This window comes from Aethalodelphis obliquidens, unplaced genomic scaffold (assembly GCF_003676395.1).
Source record: "Aethalodelphis obliquidens isolate GAN/ISIS:26980383/991018 unplaced genomic scaffold, ASM367639v1 scaffold44, whole genome shotgun sequence".
NCBI classification, from domain to species: Eukaryota; Metazoa; Chordata; class Mammalia; order Artiodactyla; family Delphinidae; genus Aethalodelphis; species Aethalodelphis obliquidens.
The window spans coordinates 6,570,459-6,591,260 of NW_020837988.1; the positions used below are offsets into that span (position 1 = coordinate 6,570,459).

The 20,802-nt window shown below is 58.3% G+C and overlaps 1 protein-coding gene across 2 annotated transcripts in view; it reads left to right on the forward strand.

Annotated features, from left to right (window-relative positions):
* The window catches only part of SLC38A12 (solute carrier family 38 member 12), a 57,818-nt gene that overhangs the window by 16,185 nt on the left and 20,831 nt on the right, over positions 1-20,802 (forward strand). Inside the window, exons 7-8 of one of the 2 annotated variants that reach the window (XM_027080564.1) lie at positions 642-741; positions 1,181-1,286. In XM_027080564.1, coding sequence (XP_026936365.1) covers positions 642-741; positions 1,181-1,286 — 206 coding nt within the window. Of the gene's footprint in view, positions 1-641; positions 742-1,177; positions 1,287-20,802 lie in introns of both variants that reach the window. The other variant, XM_027080563.1, reaches the window with a different exon arrangement.

Consider the following 20,802-nt stretch of genomic DNA (forward strand, 5'->3'; position numbering starts at 1 on the left):
CAAAGTCAGCATCCTCCCCTGCAGACGCTTCCCGTGAGGAGGGAAGTGAGCCGTCCCACTCCTGCCACTGTCTCCCTCCCCAGCGCCCCAGGCCACCCTTCTTCCTCTAGGGTGCTTGGTGATGGGCCACATTCAGAATGAGGCACTTGGTCTTTGGAAATCAAGAGCTTTTCACCCTCCTGATTTCAGCTTCCGGAGCTGGGCCACTTCCTGTTCTCTTCTTTTCAATCTCTCAGTCTTTCGTCTTAGAGCCCTGTGTGCGGCTGCGAAGGAGGCCCTGGTCCAGGCAAGCCCGGGGGTTCAGGCCCTGACTCAGGCCATCCCTCCTTCTCCCCTCCGGGCAGCTTGTCCCGAGCGCGAAGACGCCTCCAGGTCCTCCCTGGCCAGTCCACGCCCCACACTCACCCTGGATATAGAACCTCTCTGATCCTGTCCCGCTCACCACCGGGCGACAGTCTCGAGCAGATGTGTCTCCCGCCAGCATCTCAGTGTCGGTAGCCAGAATGAGAAACAGGACTTGGGGGTTGTTTTCCCACTCTGCTTGGAGAACGAAAGCCGTGGATGAGGTAGAGCTGTAGTCATCAAAAAAGCAGGCCGGCTTCTCCCTGTGGCTCCCTGACCGATGGCTTTGTTGCTTTCAGTGGGGGTCAACCTGTTCTATTTCTGCATCATCATCTACCTGTATGGGGACCTGGCCATCTATGCTGCCGCCGTGCCCTTCTCTCTCATGCAGGTGACCTGGTGAGTGTCCCCCCTGCCCCCCACACCAGCTGCAGCCAGAGGGGCTTCCTTGGGCAGTCGGGGCAGTGTTTTCTCAGGGTAGAAGCCCAACACCAAGCGAGTCCATCATGTCTGAGGCCCTTTTCTGCACGCATCACAGCCAGCTGTGCGTCCTGGCCTTCGGAGACACACAGCTCACCGCTGACCCCATCCCTGCCCCGCTGGGAAGGTGACTGGGATTCCCACCAGTCGCCAGGAAACAGTGCAGCAGGAATAAGGAATAAGGTGCCTGCCCCCAGAGACAGAAAAACGTGGCTTGTGGAGAGTCAGAGCGTGGAACCTGAAGCTGCAGCTGGGGGCGGGGGGGGCGGCAGTTGCCCCTGATCAGTAAGGGCAGGTTCTCTCTGCTCCCGGCCAGGCAGGGAGGCCCACACTGAGCCATTGTTCTCTCTCTCAGCAGCGCCGTGGGCAATGACTCCTGCGGAGTGGAGGCCGAGGCCAAGTACAACGACACGGACCCGTGCTGGGGGCCCCTGCACCGCGTGGACGCCTACCGCATCTACCTGGTGAGTGGTTTCGCAGGCTGGCCCGGGGGACCAGGGGCCTGGGAGCCGCCCGCCTGCACTCTCGGCTAGAACTTTCCCCAGAGAGGAGAGTCTGGCTAATGACTGGGGCTTTGGTCCCGGGCAGAAAGTGGATCACGTGGCTACAGTGCCAGCCCCAGCGCGTCCCGGCCAGCGGGCTTCCATCGTGTGTGGTTTGGAGTTGGCATTGGCGTTGGCGCCAGCTCCAGGGCCGTGAACTCTTCTAAACTCATCTAGGGGTTTGAAGGGCATGCTTATCAAAGCCCTGTAAGAGGGCCAGGGCTGGCTTTCCGGAAACTTTCCCTGTTTTGACCTTGCTCCTCGCCAGCCCAGTAGCACGTGAGTGGATGCCGGGGTTGCTGGCTAGGCAGGCGGGACTGAGCCATCTCACGGCTGACCCCAGGTACAGACAGCTCTCCAGATCAGGAGGGATCAGCCCAGCTCGCTCCCAGTCTCCCCTGCTCCTCGCAGACAAGGGAAGAAGATGAATGTCCAGGCTCCGTCTTGAGTGCTTTGTGCCGGGGGCGGACCGGGGGTGGGCGGAGGGGGGAACTGGAGCTGAATAACGCGCGTCCCACGGGTCTCGGGGAATAAGACGCAAAACCAGAGGCAGGTGTCTGTCTGCCTGCTTTGCAGACGCGACTCAGAAATGGTTCCCTTTCGCCTGTGCGGTGTCTGTTAATACTCTCTGCTTCCTCCTGGCCCTCCTCAGCCTTGACACAGATTTAGGTACATTAGGCGACACACAGCTTGACACGCGGCCACTTAGCTGCTGTGAAGCGGGACGCGGGACACGGGAGAGCCGGCCTCACAGGGAGGCTCAGGGTGTCGGCCTCTTGACTTGATTATCCCTATCCTGGCAGAGCTTCCCGCGGCCCGCCACCTGTGTTATGTGGCTCTGAATTTGTTAACCCCAAGGACAGCGGAATGGTGGTTTCACCTTCCCAGTCCTATCCTATCGACCTACCCCAGGAGTCCTGTGGCCCCAGCCCCGGGAGAGATTCGTTTTCCTCTGTGCGTTTCTGGAGCAGTCGGGTGGTCAGCTACGGCTAGGAGGGTGTCTTCTAGGAGGACCGTATCTCAGCTGAGGTCCAATGGGACTTCGGTGGCAGGTTAATTTCCCGGCCCCTTCCCCACTTCCCCAGCCTTGGGGGCAGGCAGAGAACTCAGCAGGGCCACCAGGAGAACCCGGGAGAGCGGAGGCCTGTTAGCCTCTCAGCTTTCAACAAACCGTGATTGATACAATTAGCAGAAGTGTTGGTAATTGTAAGGACCCATCTGGAGCTCTAACCGGCACAGTCAGGCAGAAGGAGGAGGTTGAAGAAAGGGTCCCAGGGGCTCAGCACAGACCCGGGAGCAGGTCCAGGATGGAGGGTCAGCGGCGGAGCCCCTCAGGCAGGTCTGTACCGGGGGCGCTGCTGGAGGCTGTGCAGGGTCTGCCTGGCTCATTCCCCCGGGCGTCGGCAGAACAGACACGGAGTGCTGGGAATATTGCTGCCGCCATCGGCCCGATGAATTATTTAGCAGCGTCATTACTGCCTTATTAAACTGTTCTTCCTCTCATTCCTATAAACCTTCCACATGATGGAAGCCTCCCTGCCCGAGTTTCAATAACTGTCTGACCGGATAGAAGGAGCCCTTCAGGAAAGCAGACAGGCATTGTCTCCCAGATGCTGCACTTACAGCTAGCTCATAAAGCTAATTGCCACCGGGCCCACAGAAGCCGCACGAAATAGGAGGGGGCGGGGCTGAGCAGAAACAGAGCCCCTTCTCTCTGGGTGGTTGACACCCTCCCACTGCCGGGGACTTCGGTTGGCTCAGAAGGTTTCCGGTTCAGACGTGCTCTTCTGCCTGGTTTGGAGAAATTCAGGGCAGGTGGACCTTCGCGTTGTCTCAGAAGTTACTTTACAACTTTGCATGTGGCTCCCGGGGTCCGCGGCTTCCACAGAGCTGTGCCTCCTGACCCTAAATACCGGGGGAGGGGGGCCTCTGTCCCTCTGCAGGCCACCCCCTCTTAGTGAGTCGGAAGCGGCCTAGCGACTGAAGGAGGGGGTTGGCAGACGTGGGTTTCCTTCCTCCGTCCTGGGCGCTCTGTGACAGGTGCTAACAGCATCTTCCCCTCCCAAGTCCGGCCCGCGGGGCTCATCCCTGCATCCTTGTTCTACCAAGTGGCCCCTTCAGATCATGGGAGAAGAGGGGCATCCTTTCCCCTCGCCCCCCCGTCATTCGTGTTTGGAAGATGGTCCATCCCGCCTAGAGAATCCCGTCGCGCCTCTTTCTACCAGCTGTTTTGTTGCTGCAGCGTTGGCCACGGAGGCGGGCGGGTTTTAAGCCCCCTTCCCACCCCAGGCACCGCCACTTCTCTGTCTCAGGTACACGATACACCTGTCCGGCCTGCATGTTCATAAGGACCTCTAATAGCCTCTTCTTTTCTATTCCAGGACAGTATTTTTCTGGCTTTAACTTTACGGCTTAATTTTTAGAAAGTCCTCTGGAAGCAGTCTCTTCTGTGTCTTCCCGGGAGTGCTGCTGAGATGCACCCACAGAATGAGAATATTTGAGATATTAACTATCTCCAGAGGCCAGCCTGTGTAGCATCATGATTACTTGTCAGAAGGGAGCTTTCTCTACCACCAGCTACCGGTCGCCTCCCGAAGCCCTTGACCTCAATGAGTGGAAAATTCCTCCCCCCCTCCCGTAGCCTGTGACCTCTGTCCACATCCTGTGATTCCCATGCAGCTGATATGAGTCAGTTTCTCCCTCTCCCTCCTTGAAGTAGCCGCAGAGCAGGGCACCGTGAGGTGGGGGTGGTCCCGTGAGTCACATGTGCCCCCAGGGCGTCCCAGCAAGATGCCACAGCTGGAGCCAGCAGGGACCTGGGCCCCCGTCATGAGGGCCCGTGAGAATTAGCATCAGGATCTGATCTTCCGGGCCCCACCGCCCACCCCTCATGCTCCTTTGAAGTATCAAATGGGACAGTGTTGATGCCCCAGCGCTTTCAGACCTGCAACCTTGCCTCCAGGCTGGGGAACGTCATGGGATCTCTCTGCAGAACATCTCTGGCTTGAGTAGGAAACAAAGTCAGAATTTAGCATTTCATTTTCCTATGTGCTGAGGAAGAGTCAGGAGCTGCTGGTGAATGGCAGGGTCATATGCAAATGAGTTCCATCCAGGAATCGTACTGTCCTGAGTGTCTGGGAGGCAGGATGTGTGTCGCTGTCCCCTTGAGTCAAGGGCACTGCCCGGCGCTCTTTTTCTCCTTCCTCATTCCTGCAGGGCCGTCCGGCCTCATTTGCGCCCCAGGCCCCGTCGGTACCGTCTCCTGGAGAGTGTCAGAGGGAAGTCCTGGGGGGACAGCGGGACTCCCCGAGTGCTGAAGCCTCCTCACTGCCGGCAGGAGCGGCCTCCACAGCTTACAGGTGGACAGGTGCCGCTGCGGCACCGGCGGCCCAGCAGGCCCCGGCTGGGCAGAGCCGGGCCCGCAGATGGCAGAGCGGAGCTCATCCTGGCTGGAGACCCAGCCGCAAACTGGCAGCGTGGGGCAGGGGGCCCCTCGTGGGCTGCTTTGAGACAGGACAAGGTCACCCTGGCTTGCCGTGCTGCCTTGAACGCAGGAGCTGTGAGGTCCACCTCCGGGGTCTGGGGCTGAGCTGGGAGAGAGGTGCAGCCTGGCAGGTGACCTGCCACCCACTGCCGGACAGAGAGGCCTCTCCCTGCAGACACCCCTTGAAGAAACAGGGTATGTGTTGGGGGCTGCAGGGGGGGTTCTGCCTGCTGAACTCTCTTCCTAAAGGAGCAGGTCAGTCTGATTCGGGCTCAGGTTAGCGGTGAAGGGTCGTGGTCTCTCCTCCTCTGGCAGGAGGCTGTTTTCTGAATCCGTCTTGTCTCAGCCTCACACGGCAACGCTTCCCTGCCACTGGCGACGTTTAAACAGCGCGCGCTTCCCTTTTTATTTTTATTTATTTATTTGGCCGCTCCGGGTCTTAGTTGCGGGATGCGGGCATGTGGGATCTAGTTCCCGGACCAGGGATCGAACCCGGGCCCCCTGCATTGGGAGCACAGAGTCCTAACCACTGGGCCACCAGTGGTGCCACACAATCCCCTTTTTAAAACCCAACAGTCTCTTTCTAGAACGGTACCATTCGGGGGAGAAACACCCCTTGTGTTGGGGGGTGGAGAACGGAGTGACGTACCCGCGCGGAGGCGCCAGGCCGAGCACTGCCAGGTCCTTCCTGCTGTGTGGTTTGCGTCAGTGTAGCGAGTTACCCGTTACCTTCTCGTTTCCAAACAGTAAGGTCTGTGGCCTCATCCCATTTCACAGCAGAGAAAACTGAGACTTGGAGACCGTGACTTCCCCAGGGTCTCTGAGCTGAGGCAGAGATGAGAGCCCAGAAACGAAGGGGCAGGTCACGCGTGCTCATCAGCCCTGGGAGCCTGACGTTTGCAGAGGTTGGGGCGACGCTGCCCCAGGATGGCATCTGCTCAGTGACCTGTGTCTGCGCATCCTGCCCATCTGCCTGACTGACCTGCTGTCTTCCTGCCGCCCCTCACTCCTGGGTAGCGAGATGGGCTTCTTCCTCGAGTAGCGCTGGAACTCAGAGCGTCTGCCCAAGGACATCTCCCTTCCCTGCCACCGTCTCTCTCTCTGTTCTTTCAATAGCAACCACGGTACCCTGGAACTGTGGCATCTGCTAATAAGTGGGTCACCACTGCCATTGCTTGAATGTTTATTCTTAGCGACGCTGGGGCAGGAGGTGGTCTAGACGCCTTCAGGATCAGTGAGGAGGGAAAGTTAGTGTGAAGCAACAAGGCTCAGCAGCAGCAGTGACTTCACGAGACCTGGGGACTCTCGGGGACACCTCCAGGGGCACCAGCCTGTGCCCCTAGAGCACAGCCCCAGTAGGAGACAGTGTGAGCGCCGCCCCTGGATTTGCACAACGTGGGGAACCCGGAAGGAAGCAGAGACCATGGCGAGACAGGCAGGGTGGTCCTGGAGGGCAAGCGCAGTGCTCCCAGGATGGGCCGTCTTCATGCAGGAGTCTGATGGGTTGGCTCCGTCCGCAGATGGAGAGCAGGGCCCTAAGTGCAGTAAACGGACCAGTGGCAGTTTCCCTTCTTTGGGGACATCGCCTTCCTGTCTGCCTCCTATGGGTTGGGACCTAGCCCAGCACCAAAGCGGAACAAGACAAGAGGAGGTTCCCGGCCACCTGGGCAAGAAGTGGGTTGCTTACAGGGTCTCGGACGTCAAGGCGCCTCCCTCATAGGATGGGGACTGTTTGGGGACCTACCTGGGCTACCAGGGAAGCCCATCTTCTTTCCCTTCCTTTCCTCCCTTCCTAACCCTGATATCAGCTCCTCGTTTGGTTCTGGAGGCTCCTGGAAGGTCAGTTTTGTTATGCTTCACCCTTTCCTCGCCGCTCACCGGTGGGAAGATGCCGGTCATGCTGGGCAACCCCCTGCAGGTGCGGCGAGCAGAGTAGCTCTCCCGACCCGGGCCGGTCCCACCCCGACTTGGTGGGGGGTCGTCGGTCGTCTGCCAGCTCATCTGGCCCCCCGGGAGGCCTTGTGTCTCAGGGTGCTAGCCCCCCAAGTGCCGAGCCTCTGCTTTCAGCCCACGGTCCTGGGTCTCAAGGAAGAAAGCATTTCTGCCCAACACCCTAAAACTGCATGTACCCAGTCTGCAGACAGGCAGGCGCTCCTGCTGAGCAAATTCTAACTTCAAACAGTGGCCGGCGCTCAGGTTGAAAGGACTGACTTTAAAGGATCGGCTTGTCTCTTCTTTCTCAAGGATATCAACAATACAGGGGCAGGCCTGCAGTTTTCCTCCTTCCTCCCTCCCTCCCTCCCTCCCTTCCTTTCCTAGGAAGCTGTCTCTATGGCTCATCCAGGGAATGGCTGCTTGTGTTTCATTGTGCTTTCCATCCCCCCCCCAGCCCTTTCTAAATGAAGTTCAGATCACGCTGTCACTCACTCTGACACTATGGCTTGTCTCTCCAGCTCCTGCCAAGGGACCCCAGGGGCACCCCCGTCACCGCCCCCCCACTGCTACTGGTGTCTGGGCACAGCGTCCGGTCCGTCCCCAGTGCCAGCCCAGCTGCTGCCCAGCATTGCTCAGGACCAGCCCTCACCTTTCCAAGGAGACCTGGGTAGTGCCTCGCTGGACCACGGTGACCCCCTCCTCCCTGACCCCCAGTGCCTTGGGGTGTTTGGCCCGAGCTCCCTCCAGCTCAGTGAGAGGACTGTTTTTATTTTTAACGCGGCTCTCGGGGACATGGGTTCTGTCCGCCAGCGTTAAGCTCGCCATCCATCACCCCCCACGTCCTGCCTCTGCGATGGCTGATGCCTGACACACCAGCTTAGAGGACGGCGCTGACTCCCCTGTGCCATCCGCTCCGAGCTTCCGGTAAAGATAGCAGGTGACGGGCGTCAGGATCACAAGACAGTCCACACCACCCCCTCCACGAGCCCTGGAAGCTGCTCACCGGCTGAGCTCGAGTCCTCTGGCCTTTCTTCCGTCCTAGTGGATGAAGGGAACTCGGTGGTAGCTCCTGAGCCAGGTGAACTGCCCAGACCCCCTTCCCACAGTGGCAGCTCGAGTGTCTCTCTGACCCTGTTAGAATGTCCCCGACCTCTACCCCCGTCTCCGTCGTCTGGAAAGTAACGAGTACATCCTTACAATAGGACTTGCCCAGGGCACAAGCCACTTTTACCCTGGGCATGTGGGAAACTGTCGGTTTGGCTCGTCTGGTGTCTCGTCCTTTCTCCCTGCCCCCTTCCCCAGTTCACTCAGGGACGGGCACTGCGATGGGGAAAGTTATCTGTGCGCCACAACCGGACCGCCCCTGCCAGCAGACTCGGCTTGTAAGAAGCCCCAGGATATGAAAATCCCAACGTATAAAACGAACTCAGCGGGTGATCATTTGTTACAGAACAATTCGATACTTTGCAGAAGGGCTCGCCGCAGGTTTCTCTCGAGCACTTACTTTCCCTAGTGCGCGTAAAACGTTATTCTGTGGAAATTAAGTATCTATAAATAGAACTTTTAGAGACCCATCTCTTGGGTAAAGCGTATCCACATGTTTGTATGTAAAGTGCAGGAGTCCAGAGCCCATTTCACGGAGAAATAGGCCGACATGGGGTTGGCGTGGACATCACAGACAGACGGATACACACACACACGCACGTGCACACACACGGGGCCCCAGGCCGGGGAAGCGTCACGGAGCTTGTTGAGAATACACCCACGACCCACACTCATGCACAGGCCAGTTTGGTTGGGAAACTTCCAGATAAGTCTCCTTGGGGAGTGTTCATCCCTGCTGGGGACCTTCTGCACTGTGCTCTTTCAGGACCGTTTTTACCCACACTTCACACTGATCCCGGGCACGCCCTAAGCTGGAGGCTTCTTTATTCATGCGCAGCGTGATCGGTGATGCAGAGCTGCTGTTCTTGCTTCACGAGCTCCCCGGGCTGGTCCTGGCCACTGACCCAGGTGTGTGTGTCCATGTCTGTGTGCTTTTAGTCAGTCCCCTCAGAAGCTGCTCTAGGCAAACTCCCAAGACGCCACAGCTGAGGCCATCTCCAGACTCTGCATCCCCTCTGCTTGCAGACCTCCCATTTCTGGGCAAAGAGCTAAAAAAAATGACTCTGTATTCTTTAAGGAAATGTCCCAGTTGTCAAGTTCAGATCCTTACTCTCCCCTGCTCTTTTTTTTGGCTTCATTTCCCAAAAAGTATAGGAAAGAACTATAAGAAATACAGCAGCCTTCCAGTTGTTTTAAGAGTAATATGGAATGTTCTTAAACATCTTGGGCTAAGGAGGATCAAAACTGTTTACGCTAAACCACGTTCCTCCTTCAGCTCCATGTCTCTCTGATGCTTTCATTCCATAGCTGAATCCGTGGTCCTCGCGACGGCCCTGCTGACTTCTGTGAGGCTGTGCTACCCCCTGAATGATACTTGCTCTCTGTTACAGGGCGTCTGTTATAAACAGAATCTGCTGTCTTTCTAAATAGTGTCCCAGGGCCCTGGCAGTAATTGTTTAATTAAATAAAGCGCTCATTCTAAAGTAATAAGCGTGCTCCGCCACGTGGCTGGTGTCCCAACCGGAGGCCCAGCAAACCGTGCGGAGACTAAAAGTATCCATGGGCACGTTCCCCAGCCTGCAGGCTGGCCCCGAGGAGAAAGCGGCAGCTAAGGAACCCCGAAGCGTTCTCAGCCAGCAGAAGGGCGCCTGGCACACGGACGTGATCAGGCAGAGCTGAACAATTAGGGTGCATATCAATGATGACATCCGATTAAGTAGCACAAACTTGGGATGTCTCGTGAATTAGCCGAGAGTAGGCCAAGGTACGTTTTAATAAGCCTTCGCGTGCAAAGGGAGGTACCGCAGAGGGCACTGCTGAGCAGATGCTGTGTGAAGCCAGAAGGGAGGGTCACGGAGCACAGCAGCGCACGTTGAGTTGAGCTACAGGAAGAACTTCCTTTAGCCGCAGATTGAGACGCTCTCTGGAAACCTGGACAGGAGGAGGGAAGAGGCTGCCGGGCCGGGTTAGAGGCTGACCAGGGCTGGAAGGCCCCCCCCAGTTTGTGACACCCAAGCAGTTCTGGCAGCAGAACTTCTCGCTGCTGTTTCAGGAGGCCGTGCTGCACCCGAGGGGTGGGTCACCAGCCTCCAGGGACACTGCCCAGCCCTCTCCCCACCCCCGGTCAGGAACAATAACCTCAACTGAGTCTCAGAGCTTGGTTCCAGGACCGCTGGTACTTATTAAAAATACAGATCCCTGGGTTGCACCCCAGGCCTAATGTAGCAGCACCTAGGACTGCAAGGCCCAGGAATCTGCATTTTCCACCTGTTCTGAGGGTGATTCTGTGTCCTCTGCCCTTTGAGAAAGTCTGCTGGCCGAGGCCCTCTCGCAGCGATAAGTGGTCTTGCTGACACCCAGCCTCCCGGGGAGAGGCCTGCTCTGGTCTCCCTTGGATCTGCTCCCCAAGCTGCAGCTGAAGAGGCAGCGGTCCAGGCCCTGCCGAGCCTCCTCCAGGGAGAGACGGGGCAGGCGTCGCAGGTCTCCAGCCTGGCTTCCGGCGCGTCACTGCAGACAGGGAGCAGCTGCACTCCAGCTCTGACCAGACTGGTTTCAGACTTTGAGTGTCCCCAGGAGAAGAGGGCCTCCAGCAGTACCCCTTTGCCAGCGGCTGCTTTGTTACCTGTGGCCAACAGGTCCCGCCCGGTCCCTTCCTCCTGGAGCCCACAGCGTGCCAGCCCCACAGAGAGGCCCTGGCCTCTGACCATCCACTGGGGAGGGAGCCGGGGGTCATTAGCGTGATTTCTCACACCCGACTCCACGGAGCTCGTTAATCAGCCCCCTTGCCTTGCCGGCTCCCCTCCCTCCCCACCCCCAAGGTTACTCGGTGCCCCCGCAAAGAATCCTGCTGCTTTCCGTTTATTTGGAGGTCGGGGGTCAGCAGGGGAGAGGCGGAGCCAGTCCGCCCGTGCTCTCTGCAGGGCTTCCGCGTCCCGGGCCCTGACTTCCTTCCCTCCCTCCGCTCCAGCCCTGGCCCCGCTCTTCCTGCACAGAGATGAGCGGGAAGAGTTGTGGGGGGCGGGGGTGCCTGCGCATCCGCAGTGATTATCCGGCACCTCTCCTGGAGCATCACACAGGCATCAGGCAGTTGAGGTGACAGAGGGCAATGGCTCCGCCTCCTCGTGTCCCCGGGGCGGGGCCAGCGGAAGCAGTCAGATTCCAGCAGGTTACTGGAGACGCTAACAGCCCTGCGGGTCCTAAGGGTCCACGGGGCTCACGTCCCGCCCAGCACCCAGGGTATCTGAGCAGCTTCGTTCTTGACAGAATCCGGTGGTTGGGGGTGTGGGTGCTTTTTTCCGAGGGAGCTGAGAGCCCAGAGGCTCCCCACCCCCTGTTACTCATAACACAGTCCATGATATGGGGTGTTACCTGCCCCCCGGTTCCCCTCAAGTCCTCCTGTTCTGAGGACCCGTAAGGCCCAGTTGACCTCTAGTCTGGCTGCGGCAGCTGTTCCCCAGCCCCTGGATCATGGGGCCAATAGCTCCAGCTTCCTCGTGTCTGTGAGGCAGCGTGTAAGTTCAGCCGGCCCTGGGGGAGGGACGCCAGGTACCCATCCTCTCCCCTTGTCTGACAGCCAGCAGAAATGGACCGGGCCACAGAGCTGGCTTTGATTCTCTGCAGACAGATTTCAGTGGCTAAAAAGTGGGAAGGGGTCAACCCAGCCTGCGGTGCCCAGGAAGTTGTCATCTGTGCAGCTAGCTGTTCACTGAGCCCGAGGAGAGGTTGCCGCGCTCTTCTGGGGCTTTCAAACTCTGCTGCCCGTTAGCAGAGCCCTGCCTCCCCCGTGAGACCTGTTCTCTTCTCGCCGTAGAGGGCTGCTTCAGAGGCTGCCCTGGGCTTGTACACCTCCTTGCTCGGGCTCACCGCCAAGCCCTGGGTCAACGTTTTCATGCATCTGTCACTGCACCCAGCTGGACGGGGAGTCCCAGCCGTGCCCCCTCTCCTCCGGCCCCCAGAACTTACAGTTCTAACGTTCCAAGTCCCTTTCAGATCTCCTCCCGTGAGAACAGAGAGGACTCCCACGCGGGGGATTCCGAGGGGGGCCTTGGAGCCCGGGCGCCCGGGCTGCTTGTCCAAGGAGAGGTACCTCCTCCCAGCGTGAGGATTGCCCCAGGGTCCTGAGGCGTTTCTGTTTCTGACATTTCATTCTTTCGGCCTGGTTTTAGGTAAATCTGACTGCCATCTCCATACTTAAAACCCTTTAGAAACTCCTCTCTGCAAGGCAGCTCTAAACTCCTTCATGGGACGTGGTCTGCTCTAATCTCCTTCTGGAACTTTCTCTCTCACCACCGCCCCACCCTCACTGGCCACTGTCCTCCACAGACGCCGGGTACTTTCACGGCTCTGTGCCCTTCACGTGCCTTCCCCTCGCTGCAGAGCCCGACAAGCACTCACTCATTCCAGACTGAGCTCAGGGACCCCCGCCCCTCACCCGCGCGTGGCGGTGATCGGACTCTTATCCGTGTTCAGTTCCCTGGCCTCACCGTGAGCTCCTCAAGGTTAGGGCCATGCCTTATCCACCTTTCAGTCCAGAGCCAGCACGGGGCTGCCCGCAGGGGGGTTCCTCCACGAGCATCTGAGTGGAGGAGACCCTTCAGGCGGGCCGCCGCCACGGGGTCTGCGGCCAGGCACGGGTGCGAGGCCCTCCATCAGCCCTTGGGCCTGCTGACGCCCAGGGCTCACCACAGCTGGCGGCCGCTGCTCCGGCCAGAAAACCTCCCCGTCCAGCCGACCCCTCCTTCCCCAGAGGCATGGCCGTCCTCTGCTCCTTGGTGCTGGGACAGAAGCTGCCCCTCAGCGAGGGCTTAGGGGCCCCCTATCTTTGGAGACTGAAGGTAGCGGAGAGCAGTCCAAAGCCATCCAGGTGGCAGGAGGTCGAGGATGGCTCACCACCCATCTCCTTCTCTGCCACCTCTTGGCACCTGGAGTGTGAGAAGTGAAGTATTAGAACAGGTACCATCTCCAAAGTCCAGTCTTCTTCCCCAGGCAGAGCCCCCAGCCTTCCACCTGTTTCCCCAGGCAGAGCCCCCAGCCTTCCACCTGTTTCCCCAGGCAGAGCCCCCAGCCTTCCACCTGTTTCACCCCGCTTCCCACATCCTCACACACCCCCTGTCCCTCCCCAGCTCCTTGTCATAATGTCCTTAAAGCCCACCTAGTTCAAGGTCAAGCCCCTTGGTCTTTCGCCTGGATGTGGCAGGGTGGGGGGGAGTGGACCCTCCCCTCCCCGCCCCGGTCTCTTTCACACCGGTGAGAAGCCAGGCCGTCCTTTAAACCCTGATGGCTTATCATCGAGTGAGTGACTGCGTGGGTTTTCCACAATATTTATCTTGTCTCCCCAAATCACAAGGGTTGCAGCTCTGGCATCAAATCCTTGGAACTCTGCCCACCACTGGTTACCATCTGGCTTTTCAGCTGAGAAAGAGACAACACAGGCACCCAGGCTTGTCCTCCAATAAGACCACAAGGACGGCAGCAGCCGTGCCAGGCTGATGCCATCAGACCAGCCCAGCCCTCCTGGCCCGGCCCTGGGAGCCAGCCTGGAAGGGACATCGAGGGGGTGTTGGAGAGACTCTTTCTCTAGGACGTAATCGAGGGAGGCAGTCGAGTGCTCCAAAGGAGGACTGGGCCTTGGATACAGACAACCTGACCTCTGATCTCAGCTGTCTTGGTTATTATGAGATCTTAGACAAGTTAATTAACCCCCCTCCACGTCAGTTTTTTTAAGATGGAGACAGTAACCGACTTGTAGGGTGTCAGGATTCAAAAGCGATCTTAGATGGAAGATACTGTTGTGTCTGGGCACTCAGTAGGCGCGCGGTAATGTTGGTTCACTTGCCCATTGGTTCTCTGAGCCTCCTTCTTCCCCACCCCCGCAGAGAGCCTTCCTCCTCTGAGAGGTGGCTTAGTCTCCTGGGGAGTGTCCGGAAGCAGGAGTAGGCTCTGGGCGGAAGAGTGGCCTGGTCGGGGGCAGAGCCCTCCCTCGCTGCCAACAGCATCCCCTCAGAACTGGGGGCTTGGAGGTGATGTGGGCATGACACCTGGATCAGGTGCATGGGAGGCCGCCTGACTCCAGAGGCCGGGAGGGGATTGTGATGTGATGGTGGAGACCACTGGCTGGGAGCCACAGTGTATGTTCTGGAAAGACCCGGCCTCCCTCCAGCAGTGGTCACAGCACACGCCAGGCCACCCTGCACTGGAGGAGCCTCCCGTAGGCTGTGACATTCCACCCCCTCCCAGGTCGCTCCTCCCACCATCTCTAAAATTGCGTGAAGCAGCCAGGCTCCTTGGTAGGACATCACGGTGCTTGATCATAGAAGTTTGGGATGAATTTCCCAACCTATCTTTTTCACCATCTATGGGTTAGGGAGGAGATATGCTCTTTTTTTTTTTTTTTGCCTCCCAGAGCAAAAACCATAAAGCTGGGTACAAACCTCAGGTCCCTAAGTAGGGATTTTCTATCTCATCTGAGTAAGGTGGGGGGTTGTTTAGAGAAGGGGGCTCGGAAAAGGAAGTTATAGTTATTTGGGTTCTTTCCTAGGTCTGTTCTGTTTCCAGCTGCATTGAAAGAAAGGGAAGCAGGCAGCTTTGAGGGAGGGATCTGGGGATGTTTTCAACTGTCAAACAGTCCGGGCAGCCTTTCAGTCAGTGTGTCTGGGGAGTCACAGAGCGAGCCTGAGACCTGCCCTCTGCGTGCATGGTTGTCTCCGGGCTGACAGGGCTGAGATCGCATCACCCAGGCTCCTTGAGAGCTGGGGAGCGATGCGCCGGGGGCCTGGGCCGTCCTGTGCCCAGCCCTCCCCTCTCAGAGCTGGAGCCCGCATCCTGTGCAGCTGCCGTGTCAGCTCAGTCCGGGGGGCCTCTCTGCCGTTGTCTTCCAGGCCGCCCCCTCCCCAGCCACAAAGCGACTGAACTCACACCCTGTAGGAGGCAGCACTCTGGGAGCTGCCCGTGTGCACGGGGTTGGGAGCAGGCACTCCTTCTGTGGTCCCTCCCCGAAATCACTCCCAGGCTCCCCGGTATCAGAGACAAAGAGCGTGTTCACCAGTACCTTGGCAGAGGTTGTTCAGGCACCCCCGCCCTGGCCAGTCTGTGTTGCTGCCGGGAAGGTGCCCCAGCATTTCATCCTCTTCTCGGTGAATTGTGCGTGGGGAGAGGTCTTTTCTCCCGGCCAGCCCCCTGATCCCCGGGTCTGACAGGCGGGCGAGTTCCTGCCGTGTGGGTTTGGTTTCTTGCCTCTGTTCTGTAGCTCGGTGGCTACTTAAGAACTCCCTGGGGAATCTTAACTTCTGGCCTCGGCCTGGGGCTCGGCGCCTTGCTCTCCTGGGCTTAGTGTCTGCCAGGAGCACGCGCTCACCTTTTGATGAGCGCTACAGATGTTACGAGTCTCGGAGCTCACTCAGTCCGAATGGGGCTGAATTGTTTGACAGGAGTGGACTTTGTTTTCTGCTGAAGGGCGTCATGAGATAACAGCTGGGTTTATAGAGTTGATGTCTATGCTCCAGAATCACACACTGCTTTAGAATATCTGGGCGTCAACCCTCCACTTTCTTTTAAATTTATTTTAAATTTGTTTATTTTTGGCTGCATTGAATCTTCGTTGCTGCGCGCGGGCTTTCTCTAGTTGCAACGAGCGGGGGCTGCTCTTCGTTGCCGTGCACAGGCTTCTTATTGCCATGGCTTCTCTTTTTGTGGAGCACAGGGTCTAGGCGCACGGGCTCAGTAGTTGTGGCTTCTGGGCTCTAGAGCGCAGGCTCAGTAGTTGTGGCTCATGGACCTAGTTGCTCTGCGGCATGTGGAATATTCCCGGACCAGGGATCGAACCCGTGTCCCCCACACCAGCAGGCAGATTCCCAACCACTGCGCCACCAGGGAAGTCCTAGCCCTCCTCCACTTTCACCTTCAGGCATCACCTGAATCTTTCAGTCTTTCAGCCCATTCAGCAAGCAACTCCGAAGTACCTTCTAGGTGAGGTTTGGGGAAGCTGGGGAGGGACCCTGGGACACTAAGACAGGGTGACTTGCCCTAAGCAGCGCATCTGGGGAGGGTGCCTGTCAGACAGGCCACGCCTGCAAGGCTGGAGAGGCGTCCAGCCTCCATCCGTCTCCATCACTCCTTCTCCACCCGGTAAGCGTATTGGAGGGATCGGTGAGTAAGAGGTTGGCAGCGCCCCCATCGTTGCTGGCTTGGTCGTCTGAAGCCCAGCAGTCTATCCCGGCAGGAGCCCCTTCCCACAGCAGGGCTCTTCACGCTCTCGGGGTCAGCCCCTCCCTGCCCTGTCGGGGAAGGTTGTCATTTCTGAAACCTCATTCTCAGAGCTTCCTGTGAGTTTGCCGGTCCTCCTGCAGGATCAGGTGACCTCCTCTAGGTGGCGCGATGCCTCTCGTCTCAGGGTTTGGGCAGAGAGGCTGTGCTGGTGGACGGTTCGCTGGGTCCAGTGCACGAGCTGCTGATGCCGCTCCAGCCCTACCCCCTGTTCTCATTCCCTCACATCATGCATTGCATCTGCATCATGACTGATCCTCCATGCTTGGTACCTGAGAACTTGAACTCCCCCTGAAGAGCGCTTGGGGTGGAGGTGCTGGAAGTCCAATGGGAATAGTATCGACCTAACATTCTGTGGCCGGAGGTCGTCACTCGGCTTCACTTGTTCCAATTCCCCCTCCCGGGATGTTGGGAGGACAGGTGGGCTGTGATACCGCGAGGGTGTGCTGATCCTTGCTGGGGTCACACGGCCAGGGCTGCTGTGTACTGAGTACCTTCTCTGCACACGTAACGTGCTCTGGGAAGTTCACAAGTGCTCTAGGGTCTCGCTGTTAGCTGGGACAGCATTAGATTCAGACCCCCGCCCTCAGCATGTGACCCCGAAGCCTCTGGTCCCTCCGCTGTCCTTCACTGCCTCAGAACGCACCTCCTTCTCATGGCTGGATCACCAGACATTGTCATTCAAGTTGGGAAAATACAAACTCCCAAACCAAAACGTTCATAGCCACTTGAGGGATAAAAATAGAATCTTGAGCATTTCTTCGCTGCACCTCAAGGACGCGTTGAAAGTTCAGCTCCCGTCTAGGGACGGGTTCGTGCTGAGTTTCCATTAACCCCAATTAACCCTTAACCCTTAGCGCCCAACAAGGACAGCCCTGTCAGCAGCAGGGCGTCCGTTTCCTTTGTCATTTGAAGGAACCTCCAGGACCAGTCCACAGAGCTCAGCCGTGCCCTCGGTGTGTGGCCACCTCTGAGTGAACTGGCTCCCTGGGGCCCCGTGTACTGGGTCGTCAGCCCCACGGGTCCCTGTGTGTTTAGGTAGATCAGGCAGCATAGCGCCATTCCCCCTTCCAAGACTTTTTGCTTCGTCACTAACAAGAGAAGCCGGAGTCCCCCCAGCGCCCTAGTACAAGGAGGCTCCAAGTGGATCTGCCGCTCTTTTATGTTGAAAGTCAGGAACTGACAGCTGAAGTGAGAGAAAGGTGCTGATGCCTGAGTTCTTGTCTCTGGGAAGCTCCATCTCACTACACCATGGGAGCCACAGACAAACCAAAAAATGCTTATTTTTAGAGGGAAATAAGTAGGGAAGCAGGCAGTCCAAGGACTGGCCGTCCAGCCAGTTACCCAGCCAGGCAGGGCGTCACCTCCTTCAGCCGCAAGCCCTCTCTCGGCCCGGGAACGATGGGACACCACAGAAGCGTTGCCTTGGTGCTTTGAGGGCCACTGCTGGCTTCCCTGACCATCTGGCCTTTGTACCCCCGGATCCTATCCCTTTGCTCATGCCAACGTCGGGGGCAGGGCTGGGAGGGACCCTCCCCTGTTGGGTCAGCAGTCGGCTGACTGTTCCGCTGCTCTTCTAGGATGTTTTCTCACTGTCACTTGTTAGGGGAGGTGATTGGTGTATCGCCCTTTGTCCCATGGAGTTGCCCAGAGGCTCTTAGGACGCTTGTCCTGTACGGTGGCCATCACTTTAGCACATCATTCTCTCCTGCTTCCCTTTCCTCGAAGAAGAGCGTGCCCTGTATCTCCTCCCCGCACCCCTTTTTGGAGGGGAATGAGATGGACTTATGGGTGTTGTTGAATTTCATCCAAGTTTAAGTTCTAATTAAAAACTATGGTCCCGGGCTTCCCTGGTGGTGCAGTGGTTGAGAGTCTGCCTGCCGATGCAGGGGACGCGGGTTCGTGCCCCGGTCCGGGAGGATCCCACGTGCCGCGGAGCGGCTGGGCCCGTGAGCCATGGCCGCTGAGCCTGTGCGTCCGGAGCCTGTGCTCTGCAACGGGAGAGGCCACAACAGTGAGAGGCCCGCGTACCGCAAAAAAAAAAAAAAAAAAAAGAACTGGTGGGTGGCCGGTGTACGGCTCTTGGGGAACCATGAATCCACTGTCTCCCAGAAGTAGGAGAGGGAAGAGCCGCTCCTCTGAAGACGTATAGGTTATTGACTTTAGGTTTCTTGTAAGACATCGCCCCTTCCTCAGTGGGCGTCCTGGGAGATACTGCTGACGCCGGGCAGCCGAGTCCCCGAACTCATCTCAGACGGGCCTTTTCCTCCTCATCGGGGCTGCGTCTCACCCTCCCCTGGAGCCAGCTGCGTGCTCGGAGCGATGCCATTTCCATGCACTCTTCCTAAATCAAAGCACGTTGATTTCACAACTGTTCTGGGAAGGGAGCTTTTTCCCTGACAAAGTGAACTGCTTTCCGGCGAGCGGGTGACTTCTGCATACCCACATGCCGCTTGGTCTGCCAGCCCAGATGCTGCCCGTGACAGAGGGTACAAGGCGAGTCAGCAAGACTGGGGTGGCCTCTTCCCGCCCTGCAGGAGTAAACCTGCCTCTATCAGGCACCTCCTCCACCAAGTTCAGTGCACGCTGTAAATGTTTGCTCACTGAGCATCTCACGTGTGCCGAGAGATGCAGAGCTCGCCATGATGGCGCTTACCCTCTGCTGGTGGCACAAGCAGCCCACGAACAAGGAGCGACACAGAACCTACAAGGATCGAGTGATGTGGTACCGACCGCGCGTTCGGTGATTCAGTCAGGAGCCCCCAGGGAGGAATAAGACATTTGGAGAAACTTGCAGGGGAGACCGGCACTTGAGCAGGGCTTGAAAGGTGATAGGAATAAGGAAGGTAGAGAGGAAATTCTTTGCCAGCAGGAGGAATCACGAGGGTTAAGGCATGAGGGTGAGAATTAGGTTGAATGTGGGGAAAGCAGGTGTCAGAGGGGAAAGCGGCCTCACACAGGATGCAGTGTGTGGATCACAGCGGTCGGGGCAGAGGGCCAGGAGACCTCCCAGTCCCCTCTGCCACTTCCTTACCCTGTCACCCAACCTCTCCAGTCCCTCCGCCCCCTTGTCAGTAAAATGAGACATCGTCAGCTACCTGGTGACCTCACAGATGGCAGTGAGCGTGACGTGAAACCGTGCCTGTGTGAGCACTTTGTGAAGCTCGGGGGGTCTGCAGCCCTGGGCAGCGACCTCATCACGGGACCCCTTTGATGGCAGCTGGGAGGACAGGGCTGAGGCTGACGTGACAGATGCACGGGCAGAAGGCGGAGCCCAGAGACTTGGCACCCAGGTCCCCTGGAGTCTAATTTGGGGTTCCCACCAAATTAACATTTTCATTCTCTGGCCAGCTAAACTTGCAGAGAAATTTGGGGGTGGGGAGACAGGCAACAAGCTGCTTTACTACTTTGCCCCGATTCTGACTCGCTCCCGCTTTCTCATTTTGCACCATTGAGCAGAGGACATAGCACATGGCCGATCCCGGGCTCATTTTGTGTGTGAAGCAAGATTGAGTTGCACTGGGGGTCTCTCCTCTCCGAGGGCAGTGGGCGCAGCTTAGCCTCCGCACTTCTGAGCAAGGGACCCTGATTGAAAGGTGCTCTCCGAAGCAGCACAGCGTGTGTTCCTCTCTCCCGTCCCGTAGCTGCGGCTGTTTCCCAAGAGGAAGGCGGTGGCTCCAGCTGGAGACGAGCCTTGGGTCCCCCGAGGCCAGCCGGCTCGTGCGGGCCTGAGCGTCTGTACTTCGGAGTCTCAGCAAAGCCGCCGTCCTGTCCGGGGAACCTCCTGTCCCAGGCATCTCGGAGCGCAGCCCCCCGGCCTTCCTCGCATCTCTCAGACACTGACTCCTGCCTCTGGTGGACCGGGAGCTGGGAGTTAGGTTAGGACTGTCTTTATTCCCCTGTCGCCGGGTCTCATTTCTGGCAGAGGCTGGAGAAACAGGCTCATCCCTGCCCACCCCACCCTCCAGGCATGTGCCCGGTCAGCTCAGTCCCATGGGGGACACAGATGTGCAGGGAAACTCTGCCCACTCCAGTGAGGGGACTCGGGAGACAAGGGTGAAGGAGGAGACTTTTGAGCGGGACCCTGACCGGCAGAACTGGTGTGACGAGCTTGCCGAGCAAAGGCCCAGCAGCCGGAGGGGGCGGGCAAGTCGGGGACTCACGCCTGTAGGCTCTCGGGGTGGTGTCTCCAGAGACGAGGTTGAGAAAGGCAGCACCAGATCATGGGGTCACTGGACTTTGTCGTCTGAAGCGATGAGCCCTTCGCTCATCACGAGCGAAGTATGGTTGGGGCTGACCGTGGGGAGGCGGCCCTGACACCAGCTGGCTCGGGCCCGGGAGGGAGAGGACAGGGACAAAGGGGCCCGACAGCTCCCCAGTCCTGAACTGCCCGCAGCCCTCTGCCCACCTGATTCCTCTTACTTTATGTATTGTTACCCCTGTGTCCCCCCGCTCCCCGGCCCCTCCCAGGCTGGGTTAGGAGCCCTTGCTCCGTGTTCCCCGTGTCCCCTCCAGGACTACAAAGAACACGTCCCTGCGGTTTTAAGCCAGCAAGTTACAGCGGTCATGGGACATCAGCACAGAGAGTGAGGAAGTTTGGAGTGGGAGCAGGTGGATGTGGGTGGTGCCCTTAACCCGCCTGGGGATGTGGGC